At 37.7% G+C, this 15,001-nt stretch overlaps 1 protein-coding gene across 4 annotated transcripts in view; it reads left to right on the forward strand.

Moving 5' to 3' along the window:
* The window catches only part of eif4g1a (eukaryotic translation initiation factor 4 gamma, 1a), a 146,422-nt gene extending 141,713 nt beyond the window's left edge, over positions 1–4,709 (forward strand). For all 4 annotated transcript variants that reach the window (XM_060834761.1, XM_060834760.1, XM_060834759.1 and 1 more), the window contains 4 exons: positions 1,712–1,855; positions 2,760–2,841; positions 2,959–3,102; positions 3,710–4,709. In XM_060834761.1, the coding sequence (XP_060690744.1) occupies positions 1,712–1,855; positions 2,760–2,841; positions 2,959–3,102; positions 3,710–3,891 (552 nt within the window). In that variant the 3' untranslated portion in view covers positions 3,892–4,709. The remainder of the gene's footprint in view (positions 1–1,711; positions 1,856–2,759; positions 2,842–2,958; positions 3,103–3,709) is intronic.
* The last annotated feature ends 10,292 nt before the right edge of the window (positions 4,710–15,001 follow it).

Genomic DNA, 15,001 nt, shown 5'->3' on the forward strand with positions numbered 1-15,001 from the left:
TTTGTGGAGGACTTGAGCAAAGTAGCAGTGAGGTAGAGCTTACATAGAACTAATGCCATGCTTTTAAATGATGGCACTAAGGGCAGTGTGTACTGATTTGGACGGAGCCAAGGACGGATCCGTGGGGTACCAGAGGTAACTTTGCCTGAGCAAGATAAGCCATTGCAAATGACACTCTAGTTGCGATTAGGTAGTGAGGAATGGAATTGGAAAAGAGCAGTCACCCAGCTGGACAGTAATGGTGAGACATTAGAGAAGAATGGTTTGGTCATCTGTCTCTCCATGTGAAGACAGATGGAAAAGGACATGGTGTGAAAGTTTGCTTGTGGTTATAGTCACCGAGGATGTCATCTCCAAATCTGCAGATTGTGCCTCAAATCTTTCATCCAAACAGTTAATAAAAGTACTAGTCGTTGGTCCTTGCTGTCCACATTGGTGATCCAGTTCATCTATTTTTTTTGCCCACATTCTGTCTGCTTTCATTCAGTACTGTGTATTTTTACTAATTTCCAAGTTTAAAGAAATCTCCAGTCTAATACCCTTTTTAGAAGTTAAAGAGGGTGTCTGGTGGATTACCGTCATCGACCAATCTTATTTTCAAGATCTGACCTTTTGTGAAGTCATTTTGTGTCCCTATTATGTCGCACTTCTTCCAAGCAATCATGTTCGAAGATCTTAGTAGGAGTAGCTCCTGTAGGGGTGTTTTACCATTCCGTAAGATTGTGGCCTCAATTCCACTTCCTTGTCTGTCCCCATAAACTCTCCACTCCCGTATAGTTCAAAACTACTATCCCTGCAGCCACTTTTTAAAGACTAGAAGACCATCTGGTCCAAGGACTTTTGTCTTTAGTCCCATTTACAGAAAAGAAAATACTTCAAAAATCTAGCATTGAAACCGTGCTGGAGAAATTCAAGTCTGACAGTATCTGTGGAGAGAGAAAAACAGTTGAAGCTGATATGATTTTCAGGGAATTCTGCTTTGATGCTGCTAGAGGTGAACTTATTCTGTACTTCGTGTTTTTATTGTCCCCTTTATTTTTGTCCATTTTTACTGTTTTAGTTTATTTCCATTTTGCTCTGTGATTTTCTTCTTTGTAGTATGAGTTGTTTTCATCTAATACAGATGTTTGTTCCAATTCTTCATTCATCACTTTCATTATTTGAGCAACCAACATTGTTAGTTAGTCATTTTATAATTTGGTAGAAGCTCTTAGCATCTATTTTTATATTTCTTGCTAGTTTATTGTGATGTAATTTTCTTGTTAAGTCAAGCTTTTGTATTGCGTTTGATTTTCAATCATCTTTTGTTATTGGTATCAATACCTATAATCCATCTAGTTCAGCTTGATAATATTTTTAAAAGATGGAGACTCCATTGACTCAGAGTGCATTGAGCCATTAAAAATAGAAGCTGAGCATGTACAGAACATGTTTAGTTCAGTTGCTGTATTTAATAAGTTAAGATTTTCTTTGTAAAAAGAAAATATTTAATTTAATAATTGTTTACTGTTATCTTCAGGAGTAAAGACTTAAAGACAGTGTACTCGTTAAAACCTCTGAAATCTCCATTGCATTCTTTGCAACCTGTTCAGTGGTCCAAAGCAGTCTTTGCCCTTTCCGACTTAGTTTTAAACCCTTTTTCATTGTTTTCTTTGGTACATGAAAGAAAAACCAGAGTGAAACTTTTGTCATTTCACTGTTTATTTAATAGAAAGTGGAGTTTACTCTGGGAAATGAATCTAATCATGAGGAATCATCAAGCAAAACTGAAATATCTTTCAATGACCTGTGTGAACAGTTTGATAAGTTGATCAAGGAGAAAGCTGACAACCAAAGAATATTTGACTGGATTGAAGTAAGTTTACTAAATTACAGTTAGCTTTTCAAAAAAATGTTATCGTTTGGGCAAGCTAAGTCTGTGGAAAGAAAAACTTGGATTTTTTTTAAAGATCTTAGCAAGACCACACATTGTCCCAAAATACATTAGTTAGTAAGTAAGTAAGTACGTACATATGAGGTGAAGTCTTTGTAATGCAAGAAATCCAGTTTGTGATTTGTGCAATGTGTGTTTAACCACCTAACCAGATAGGGAAGGCAGTGGCTGAGTGATAAAGTCAGTTTAGCATTCCATAACTTCCATCTGATATGGATTCGAAGCCCACCATGACAGATGGTGAAATTTGAATTCCTAAAAGTCTGGAATTTTTTTAAAGATGTGACCATGCTGATAGTTGTAAAACTTGTATCCTTTAAATGAATGAAATATGCCATCCCTATCTGGCTCAATCTATATATGACTGTCAATACAGCAATACGATTGCCTCTTCACCCTCCCTTCTGGGTAATTAGGGGTGGGCAATAAATACTGGCCAAGCCAGTGATGTCCATATCCTGTGAATGATGTCTTTTGAAAAGAAAATGAAAGATTACCTGTATTGATGATGGTGAATGAGTTGATAAATATAAGTTAGGGTCCTGTTCTTCAAAATAGTTTGTTTGTATATTTTGTCCTCCTGATGGGGCATGCAGAACAACAATACTGCTTTGAAGCATCAAACTTTGACTCTGATTAATGCTACCAAGTTAGCTATGACTGATATTGTGATGAGACTTAATTTTGTTTTAAATTGATTGGGGAAATTTGTGTTGCGCATACACAGATTTATGATTTGGAGATTTGTAATGCAGTATGTATACACATGCCAAACAGTTGCAAATGTGGGACTTACAGTTGCTACATTGAATTGTCTCTGTTGCAGGCCAACATTGACGAAAAGCAAATTGTTTCATCAGTGTTCATTAGAGCATTAATGAAATCGGTTTGTCATTCTGCTGTTGTATGTAAGTACATTTTTGATTTTTAAAAAAATAATATTTTTGGAGAATATTTATTGATACACAAGACAGTATTTTAACTTTTTCTTCTATATGTTCCACTCCTTTCCCTGCCTATTTTAGTTGAAAACCCAATTCGTGTGGATACAGAGGTTGTCCAAAATAGAGTAAAGGTCCTAACGAAATACTTGGATTCTGATCCCCAGCGTGAATTGCAAGCACTCTATGCCCTTCAGGCCTTAATGGCCAAATTAGAGCAGCCACCAAGTAAGTATTGTATACAATATGGCCTTCAATCTGCACCATATGATGGAGCTAAAACCACTTTGCAGACTTCCACTAGTGAAGTTTCTCAATGTCTTGCTGAGAAGTTAGAGAACAAGGTGTTGAGCCCTTCTAGGTGTCCTTCCAGCTTTGTAGGTAAATAACTGATCCTTTTTAAAGCTCGTAGAAAGGCATTTGAGATTTTCAGCTCAATATGCCATCAATATTATGTAGGCACTGAATTCTAATTCTATGCATGTGATTTCAAGTTGCACCGATGACTTTAGTTATTTGGAATAACTCTATTTCCAACAGGAGTAGGATTGATTAATGTTGTAAGTTTCGACTAAGTGGCTGATGCATTCTGATAAACTCAGATTTATTCCTCAATGCTGCATGTTACCATATCCCAACCCCTCAAAAACCATGTGCATCAAATGTTTCCTCGCATATAATTGACTGTTCTCCTTGCATATTTAGAATCATAAAATCCCTACAGTGTGGAAGCGGACCATTAGGCCCATCAAGTCCACACTGACCCTCTGAAGAGCATCCCATTTAGAAACTCTGCTTTGTTAAAACTCTTATTTATTTTGTATGTTCTTTGCAGACTTATTAAGGACATTTTTCGATGTTTTGTATGATGAGGATGTTATATCCGAAGAAGCCTTTTACAAGTGGGAGTCAAGTAAAGACCCAGCTGAGCAACAAGGCAAAGGAGTAGCTTTGAAATCTGTGACAGCTTTCTTCACTTGGTTAAGAGAAGCTGAAGAAGAATCAGAAGGCAATTAGAAATCATGATTGACCGAAGTCAATCACATAGTGAATGCATCAGGCAGATGAGAACTGTCCTTTGAGTTTTTGCACAATCAAGTGCTTGGTTCTGAGAACGTCTATTCAATAAACCCTTGGTACTTCAAGGTTTTATCTATTTTTTAACATCAGTTCATGTCTAACAAATATAACTATTTAGAAAAAGAAATTAGGGCTATTGATATGGTCCTTAAAATTAGGTGGTTGTCATGGGCATAGGAAAGTGGTGGGGATTTTTTGATTTTTAATAAAGAATGGTGGCTACCTTGTTGGTGTTAAATTACCAACGATGCAAACAAATTTAGGGATTCCAGGATATATCAACTTGGCTTCCCTAAACTAGATTTATTTTGAGGGGAGGGGCACTCAACCCCTAACCCCTCAGTTCTTATGCCTGTGAGTTGTATAAAAAGCCTTGAACAAGCCTGTAGTGGATTTTAAAAATCAGTAAGAGTTTAACAGTTTAATTAGACAACATAAAAACAGTACAGTTCCTAGGTGATTCTACTTAATGTAGAACAGTTTTAGGACAGTTCTGTAAATAAATGTTCCGCAATATTGCTAATGTAATGCCATGTTATTTCTGCTGTCTTTGATAAAGTGCAGCAGTGTCTCCTGTATTTATAGAATTCCTGAGTTCATAAGGTGCTTGTAATTATCAACAAGAATGAATCCTTCATTGATTACAGTTTAAAATGAATGTGTAAATACTTTTTGCTTTATTAAGTATTTAATTAAAATTAATGCCTCTTTTCACGTCCAAAACTGGAAAATAAAGAACATATTGCAATGTAAAAGTTTGTAGTGTTTACTTCTAATGTGGCAAGATATTTTCCTTCAAGATATGTTTGTGTAGAGTACAAGGCAAGCAACAGATGAAGCTTTGACATGTCTTTTAACAAATGTTGAGATGGAACTGATAATTAAGTATGCAAGACCATCCAGTTCATATATTGGTTTCAGAAACTCTCCCTGTGCTGTTGGTTCAAGTGATAAGTCTTGATCTTCCAGGATTGTAACATTGAACAAGTCTGATTTTCCTTTTGTTTAGTATTTAAATCTGGCAGTGAGTTGATCAACTCTGATCTCAGCATTTAATTGAAAATAAATCATTCGAAAAAGTATATTCTGCTCTGGTTAAAACTAAAGGAAAGGCATTGGGTCCTTTAGCTTCAGCTGCAAAATCAGTTGAATAACTGCAATCACTCTTGTACAATTAAGTTGGCTGTGTCATTCTTCTCAGAATTTGAAGTCCATAGACAGTAATGAAGGAAACAGTTTACATTGTTTTAAGCTTCACCACCCATTTCCTCCTAACATCTTAACACAATTCCTTCTGTGCCTCTACCAGTACGAAAACCTATAACCCCAAATTATGACTTCACTTTTAAATTCACATCTTTCTTCAGCTGTCCTTTGCTTAACAATTCTGATAGCCATCTTCAGGGACACTTTGACCCAAGTACAGCATTTATTACTTATTCTAATGGTTGATCCTCCTGACATAGCCCATCACTACTTCAGTTGAGAATCCAAAGGGTGCATTTATGAACCAGTGAAGAACACTCACAATGGATGGTTCAGCTGCCTCATATTGATTTGGCTGCTGTGTGCTCTGCCGAAAATGTTACCTACTCAAAGATTGAAGTCATCCATTCAATTGTTTCTGTTGATTTTGTTCTTGCCCATCAGCCATCTTTCACACTGACTTTATTTTGAACCTTGTTTCTACCTCCAGAGTTCTTGAACATGTTTTCCTGCATCTAAAATCATGTTGTAAAAACTAAGTTCTCATTAGATTTTCATTCCTCTGATATTTAATGCTTCTAATCAAAACCTCAAATTAGTTCCTTTGACTGACAGTGGTTCATTATTCTACCTGATCTACCCTGCCTTCTATAAACTTTGTTGCCAGTCACAGCATCCTATTGCTGTGGTGATGGTTCCACTTTTTAACTATCTAATCTTTGTCAGAATATTTGCCCAAAGGTTTCTTTTTCAATCTCTGCACAATCAATCACTTCCAGAAACCCTCTTGATTCTGTCTTTGGTTTGTTCTGCTTCAATTGCATGGTGACGTCCTTCAACATAATTTACAGACAACAGGGTAAGGAAGCTTGTAGTGCAGTGATAATGTCCCTAACTCTGGGCCAGGAGGCTTGGGTTCAGGTTCGGCCTGTCAAATGAGTGTCACGACCATATCCATTTTATATTTTGAGGCCCAACTGAATTTCTTTGGATTCAGCTCTTGCCCAATGTTGTCCGGTTCTCTTTCCAATGTTTAACCTTTAACAATTTGCAATTTTATTCAGTGAAGTGTCAGACCAAAATCTTTGACTTTGAACTCTCTACTACAGAATTGGTAGCCTTGATATTGTTTGTTTCTTCCAGACCCGACTATATCAAGATTCCACAGCATAGCCTCACAATCTCCTCCTGTCAGTGTCAGATCATCAAAAGTTGTGTATCTAAACTGCACAACGTCTGTTATCCATCAACCTGGTCCTTACTGATCATTAATTTCCTACCTCCTATAGTTTATTTAAAATTATTCATCGAACTCCATCCCTAAATTTTCACTAATTGAAATTATTATTGACATTGAATCTTTGACCTTGCGTTCCTCAATCATTGACTTGCTTTCTGCTACCAAGCCCCAAAGTTCTAAAAGCTGTCCCAATTTTCTCCACCCCTCTCCTCTTTTTAGGGTCTTAATCAAATTTACTAAGAGGTGGCATTGGTGAACAAAAAATATCAACATCTGAATTTGGACTCTCTCTAGATACTTTTTCACTTTGGAGGGCCTTGTGTAAATGCACAATTATTTTGAGTTTTTAATTAATTGACTGGTTAATTATTATTCTCTTCCAGGGTATTGTGGAGGGAAGGGAGGAGATTGCTGGGGTCTTCACAGAAATCTTTTCATCCCCTTTATGTAAGGTCTCAGGAGACTGGAGCATAGCCAATATTCATTTGTTTTAAGAAGAGCAACAGGGGGAAACTAGGCTGGTAAGCCTTGCATCAGTGGTGGGGAAATTATTGGAGAAAATACTTGAGGACTGGATTTACTCACATTTGGAAAAGAATAAACTTGTGGATAGTCAGCATGACTTTGTGGTATTGTCCTGTCTCATTCAAGTTTTTTGAGGAAGTGATAAAGATGATTGAGGCCATGGATTTAAAGCATTTGACACGTTCCTCATGGTAGAGTTTTTGGAAGATTAAGTCACTGGGATCCATGGTGACTTATCAGTAGTAAGTTGAATACAAAATTGGCTTGATCATAGGGTAATTGGAGGGATGTTTTTCTCACTGAAAGCCAGTGGCTTTCTGCAAGGATCAGTGCTGGGACCTCTTGTTGATAATATACATAAATGATTTGGATGAAAGCATAGATGGTCTGATTAGTAAATTGGCAGATGTTGGGGAAATTGGCATAGCTTTAGATAGTTACCAAGGTTGTCTAAGGCATGATATTGATCAATTGGAAAGTTGGGCAAAGAAATGGCAGTTTGAGTTTAACAAGTGTGAGGTGATGCATTTTGGAGGTCAAATGTGTGAGGACATATACAGTAAATGGCAGGACTCTCCGCATTGATATACAGAGATCTTGGAGTGAAAGTCCATAGTACTCAAAGTGGCAACACAAGTGGTTAAATGGCAAAGAAGGCATACGGAATGCCTACCTTCATCGGTCGGGCATTGAGTATAAAGGTTGGTGAGTTGTTGCAGCTGAATAAAAATTGGTTTGGCCACATTTGGAGTATTGCATGGAGCTCTGGTCACCAAATTGTAGGAAGCTTTGAATAAAGTGCAAAAGAGGTTTAACAGGATGTTGCTTTTTCACTAAAGCATCGGTGGCTTGGGCAATGTGAGAAGAATCATGCGTCATGGAAAGAAGCATGGAAACAGACCCTTCGGTCCAACTCATCCATGCTGACCAGATATCCTAACCTGATGTAGTCACATTTACCAGTATTTGGCCCATATCCCTCCAAACCCTTCCTATCCATATACCCATCCAGATGCCTTTTAAATATAATTGTACTAGCCTCCACCACTTCTCTGGCAGTTCATTCCATATGTGCAACCCTCTGTGGAAAAAGTTGCCCCTCTGGTCCATTTTATATCTTTCCCCTCTCACACTAAAGTTCTGGACTCCCCGGCTCAGGGAAAAGACCTTGTCTATTTATGAAGGGTTTTTGCCCGAAACGTCGATTTTACTGCTCCTTGGATGCTGCCTGAACTGCTGTGCTCTTCCAGCACCACTAATCCAGAATCTGGTTTCCAGCATCTGCAGTCATTGTTTTTACCTTGTCTATTTATCCTATCCATGCCCCTCATAACCTTATAAATCTCTATAAGGTCATACCTCAGCCTCAGAGTGAAAACCAGCCCCAGCCAATTTGGTCTTTCCTGTAGCTCAAACTCTCCAACCCTGGCAACATCCTTGTAAGTCTTTCCTGAACCCTTTCAAGTTTCAGGAGACCAGAATTGCACGCAATATTCCAAAAGTGGCCTAACCAATGTCCTGTATATCCGCAACATTATCCCCCAACTCCTATACTCAATGCTCTGACCAATAAAGGAAACCATACAAGGCATGCCCAGGGAGGAGCTGTCAGAAACTGGGAGGTGTAGGCTTATGCTAAGAGGGGAAAAGTTTGAAGGAGTTGTGTGAGGAAAGTGTTTTTGACAGAGGGTGATAGGTGCCTGGAATGTGCTGTCAGGGAGGTGGTTGAAGCATATACAACAGCAACAGTTGAGGGATTTGAGCAGACAGGGAATAGAGGGATGTGGACCACGTGCAGCGGATGGGATTGGTTTAGAATGACATTGTGGTTGGAATGATGGGCTGAAGTGCCTGTTGCTGTGGTGTTCTACGTTCCATGTCTTCTGTTTGTGTATGTCATTTTTGGGCTCACTGTTCCAACTTTCTTTAATTGGCTTCAGCACTGCTTTATCCAAAGTTCATGTAACAAGACATGTATGTAGTAGTATTTGTTAATCACATTTTATAGTCATTGCTAGTTATGTAATTAGTGACTGTGCTTCAAAGATAAATTACATGTGAATACCTTTTGGGCATCCTTGTATGTAATGTGCCGTACTACACAAAAGAACTTTATTTTTTGCATTAATTTTTTTTATAGATACTCTAGGATTTGAATGTACTACAGAGCTCTAGGCTTGACACCTGTTTCTACATACTAAATGTGTAATGCTAAGGTTATCACATTTAGCTTACATCAGAATATAGCTTTTAACTTGTGTTGTAAAACCCAAATTGTCATTTTTCTCATCCAGCTGTTTTAAATAATTGCCAAATTTTGTACTTCAGGTTTTCCTTGCCACCATTGTCTTTCTGCTATAGATTTTATGAATGGCACAGAACGCAGACCATCTGCAGCAATAAGTGTGACCCTATTAGCTTGTCTAAATTTCCAACCATATGTATTTTGACCTTTTTTATTTTGCATTTGCAAGACACCATTACCCATACTTGCACACACTTGAGTATTACAAATTGTAAGGATTTGATCCAACCTTCTTTGGGCCAGGTGCAACTTAAAATCTCATGGTGATGAGATGATCCCAAAATTTTGACCATACTGTTAATCTGCTCAAGCCTTGAGTAGGTTACCTTGGAGTTATCTCATTTGTTTCAAATTTTTAACTTTTTCAATGCATTGCTCTAGACTGTATTGCTTTATTTTCGATTAGGTTTTTTAGGCTTTGCAACAAACCACCTCGGGGCTGAGTTGCACGTTAATGATCAACTTTTTAAATGCTCACCCATGTTCCCAAAAAGCTAATGCATCCTTGGCAAAATTTCTGATGTTGTAGTACCAGCAAAAGTGAGCTTATTACTAACTGCCTACACCAACTTGGGTTTGCTGTTTGTAGAATTCATTGTGAAGGTTTATGGTGCTTTTGTAATTTAATCTGTCATGGGTAAAACAATATCCCCACAGTTCAATTTTAAATTTAAAAGCAAATGACCTGAGATTCTGAAATTTCCTGACAGTTAAAAATGAATCTGAAGATAGTGTATAGTTTATTTAAAGCTTAGAGCTTGAGTAGTATTCTGGAAGGCTACATTTTCGTGAACCTGGTTTGAGCCAGGACGAGGTGCTGTTTGTGCTGAAGCAATGCGCACCGCAGGTTTGAGGCGAGTTCTTCATCTGAGTAGATAATTGCTTTCTGAAATGTTACTTTGTTTCCATTTATATTAAGAATTTTACTCCTCTTACAAATGAAGAGGATATGGATCTAAAAGATCTCTGACCTTTTGAGATTATGTTCATCTTAGCATTTTAAATCAAAACTGGTTGCACCGTTATTAAATATCCTGGCACAAATCTATGGCAACAGTTTAATGATGAGACAATAATGTTCAGGTAACAAAATGTAGAAATTCTAGGTTTCAATAAAGGGTAATACAAATTTAACTTTTCAAGTTAAATTTCTCTAAGAACCTGAACAGGGACGTGGATTGAGCTGAATATAATAACCAAGTGCAGAGAACAACCTTAAAATGGGGTGTGTCTTAGATGTTGATTGCCTTGTACAATTTTTATATTTTTAATCAAATTTTGTTGACCTCTCATGGAAAATACTTTTGTTCATACTTTATGCAAAATGAGATGTAATTGAAATTCATTTTGTGTTTATACATTTGTTTATGTATCGGAAATGTGCTTATTATTAAGTTCAATGTCAGTATCAATTTGTTTGCATTGCTCAGCTAGCTGTTTTCTGTATGGCTTTTGAAATTGTGGACAAACATACCTTGTTCCTATGAATACATGAGTATCAATTTTCATCCAAAAAAATGGATTCTGTGACATGCTAATTATATGCAGAGTTCAAATCATGGCTGTATGGTAGCGCACACTTACCAGTAAATATTATCTGATACTAATTTCAGGATCATTGCCGACAGCAAAGTCTTTTACTCTCGCTGGTGTCTTTCCGATGAGGGAATCGAAGTGTAATACTTGTGTATGTAATTATCATTTTGTTACTGTCTTCCTGTGGAAGAGGCTATTTATGAGGTGATGTTCTTCTGAGAAATTCCATTTAGTGAATGTTCTTCAAAGTCAGTATTGTGCATTTCCGTAGACATGTTGCAGAATACCCATCTGATTGTTACATTAAACACAGTCCATTACAACCAGAGTCATAGATTTACCATGACTTCTTTTCAGCAGTGAGGAAATGTGGTTAGTCTGCTCATAGCTGGCTTTGAAGGAAGGTGAGTGATGAAAGCTGCAGGTATCTAGGCAAATGAAATGGATAAGAAGGCATGAAGCGCTTTATCAACCATGGATCAATTGATCTGATTGTTTTCTTTTTCCTGTCATTGCTGATTTCTCCCTTCCTTTTCTACTTTAAATTTGTTTACATCCTAAAATATCTCTCTCTATTTGTCTCCCTCTAGAATGCTGTGGCAAGCATCCTCTTCATTTTGAGGGTTGGTCAAGAAACCCTTGAATCTTGTATAAACCAATGCAACGGAGATTTCTGGTCTTTGAAGTAGTCCTCCATATTAATGTCTGACAGGATGACTATTGTAGTTTTACTTATCTATTCTATCCTTTTTGGACTAATAACAAACTCCGCATTATAGTGTCTAAGCATTTATTGATGACAGTAATGCTGAAATGTGATAGGTTAAATACATTGCACTTGTACAGTTTCTCCAACTGTGTGCAGCTAAGAATGCGATCCATTTTGTTGGATTTTGAACCCCCTCCTGTGAATGATTATGGTCTTTGTCTTTATTACTCCACCCAAAACACCAATCCAGGTACCACTGGCCCTCTCTGAAGCATGTTGTACGGATTCCTTTCCCTGCCATGATCTGTGGAGCTTTGGTTTTTAGCCCAAATTATGTAATTATAATACAATAGTGCCAGTACTGCATGAGCATGCCAGGTTCAGTATAGACAAAGTGAAAGCAAAATACAACCAATGCTGGAGATCTGAAATGAAAACCAACATAGCCATTCTGGCAGAAGCTGTGAGGGGAGGAACATTTATCAATTCGAGCTCAGTTAAACCCTTTGTCAAAATGTGATGCTGGACTTAAATGTTAACTCTTTCCACAGATACTGCTAGACCAGTGTTGCTCCAGCACTACAATAAAAACAACTTGGCTGCCTGATTTTAAAAAGAATGGCAGTGTTATGTCTGGTATCAGATGAACACTTAGTCAATTTGAGTCAAATTCCAAACCTAGTCCAATAACCAGAGACTCTTGATAAAGTTACAAAACTGTCGACATTTGAGGCAAAAGATGTTTGAGTCTGATATGGTTCTTGAACTTCCTAACACTGCAAGGTCAGAATGTAGGACCAGGCTAATAGTTCAGGAAAGTTTCCTAGTAGATGTCCTAAAAATCTGAGTTAGTGAAAGCAAAATATAATGGGAGCTCAAAATGACACAGAATTATGAAATATTTTGGGTATGAAAAAGTGAATTCTATTGGAATGGAATGGCCTTTGAACAACTTGGTCTAGTTCCACTAAATGTTACTAAATTGGATCAAATAATCTCATTTCTGAAATGCTGTTTTCTTTACCATGTCCTTTTAGTTACTTTATTTCTTCTAATTTTATTAACTCTTACAAAATAGTTACCAGCTCACTATATCACTCTGCAACTGGAAAGTGTGACCTACACTTTCTAGCATTTGAATTCCAATAACCCAGGTTAAATGATTAAAAGAGTGAGGCCCTGATAGAGATGTGGAAAGATGTGACTTCAGTGAGCAAACATTTTTTATCTCTAGTTGTTCCCATTATCTCATCTCATCTGTAGGTAGTCTCTTAATGGAAATAGTTGTGATGGAACAGTGTCAGTTTAAGACTATAAATTATAGAAGTCTGAATGGGAAACAAAGGTGTGCCCTCCAAGTCATGGAAATCAACAGTACAGATAAAGCCCACTGTGTCTGTGCCAGTCAAAAATAACCACCTAACTAATCTAATATTTTTCAGCACTTGGCCATTGCTATGTATATTGTAGCATCACAAGTACTAAATAATACTTAAAATGGAGGATTTCTGCCTGTACTACCCATATGAGCCACGAGTTCCAGATTCCCACCACCCTCTGGGAGAAAAAGGTTTTCCTTCCTAATCTAAATGTTTTGTCCATTACCTTAAATCTATGCCTATGACTATAACTAATCTATAACTCTTTTATGAAATTCCCTTTCTTCTTCCCTTTGTCATCAGCTGCCAATCCCACAAAAGCACGGTAAAGGGATAAATAAACTAACAAAATTGAAAGAGCCATTTATGTAAGCTGGCCAATGTGCTGTATAACAGGCATAACTGTGTACACTTTGATCAACAGGGACACTTCGCAGTTCGCTCAGGTCTAGATACTAATACCTCAAACTCAGCTTTCTATTCTCTGGGCTTCTAAACATTTGTGTAAATGATTAAGCAGGGAACAAGTTTTGAGAAGATTTGTAGCTCAGTTTGAGGTTCTGGATGTAGGTTTGCTCTCTGAGCTGGAAGATTCATTTTCAGACATTTCATCACCCTACTAGGTGGGATAACACGTCCATCCTAGGACAAGCCAAACAGATACACACGAGAATTCCTGGGAGCATGGCTTTTCAACCAGAACTCTATCAACAAACACATTGAGCTAGACCACATCTACCACCCTCTGGGGGAAAAATGAACAGGAAATGACACAACCACAGGAAATGACATCACCAACCCAAACCTATTAATAGAAAGCAAGAATTATCAGCAGCGCTTTGCCCGGAGGCTCACTGAAGATGTTATCTAGTAGGGTAATGAAATGTCTGGAAATGAACCTTCCAGCTCAGCGAGCAAACCTACATCCATTAAGCAGGGAGTTTTCAAATATTCATGCTGTGTTGTTTGTAGCCGAGCACAGTTCAAACCTAACTCCCATCTCCGGTCTGCTCTGATATAGACTGAAGATATTTTCCCAAGACCTCAATTCCCATTCAACATCTGCTTGAACATAGGGTCTCTTTCAGACTTGGTGGAATCAATGCCCAGATACTGATCTTGTAAGTAGCCTCCGTCTGTCCATTCAAAAATAATGCTGTTCCTGGAGTTGCTATGTCTATAGGAATTCTTTTGGTCAAGCCTTAGTCTGCAATTAACCTCCAGGCCCTGCCTCATGAACATGTTTGATTTTTTTTCTCTCTCTTACCACACGTTCTTTCACAAAGTTCACAAGTTATCCTCAGCGCTCAATTCCTAGTTCACGGCCCCAAACTAAATTGATTTTAAAAAATTAAAAGCAGTGAGGGTTCTGATACATATGCTCTGCTACCTTAAAGAACCACTGTATATTTGCACCAAAGTTTCTTTTGACCCTTGATTTTTTCCAAGGCTCCTACCTTCATGTATTCCATTGTCTTGTTTGTCCTGCCCAAGTGCATCAGCTCACGTTTATCTGAAATCAGTTTGCCGTTGATCAGCCCATCTATATCCTCTGGCAATTTAAGGCTATCCCCTCACTAATTGTCACTTACCAGTTTTTATATCATTTGTAAACTTAATGATCAACCTTCCTACATTTAAATCTAAATCATCTATGTAAACCCCCAAATAATAAGGGCCTAAAACTGGCCCCTTGATGGCCCCCCTGGACACAGACTTGCTGTCAGAAAAGCTATTCAACCATTAACCTGTTTCCTGCCACACAGCCACTCCTGGATCCAATTTGCCAAATTTCCTTGGCTCTTGTGGACTCTTACTTTTGCTATCAGTCTTCCAGGTGGGACTTTATCATGGGGGTGGGATGGCTGATAACCAGCACTAAGCCCAAAGATAGGAATTTCGATCAGTAACTTATTGCCACAAGTTAGCATTGCATTACTATATTATCTGAGGGCCGAGACATGTTCAATTTTTCTATTATTTTGATAAGCTGAATTAAAGACCCAATCAACGATTTTAAATTCAATTGTAATAAATACCTTGTAATTTGTTTGTTTATGACATATGCTTTGTGGTCAATATTTATTCTTGAGAATTATGTTGCAGACAAAATCTTGAATAGTCGTGCATGCGGAGATCAGTGTGCC

The sequence above is a fragment of the Hemiscyllium ocellatum genome, chromosome 13 (genome assembly GCF_020745735.1).
Source record: "Hemiscyllium ocellatum isolate sHemOce1 chromosome 13, sHemOce1.pat.X.cur, whole genome shotgun sequence".
Classification (NCBI taxonomy): Eukaryota; Metazoa; Chordata; class Chondrichthyes; order Orectolobiformes; family Hemiscylliidae; genus Hemiscyllium; species Hemiscyllium ocellatum.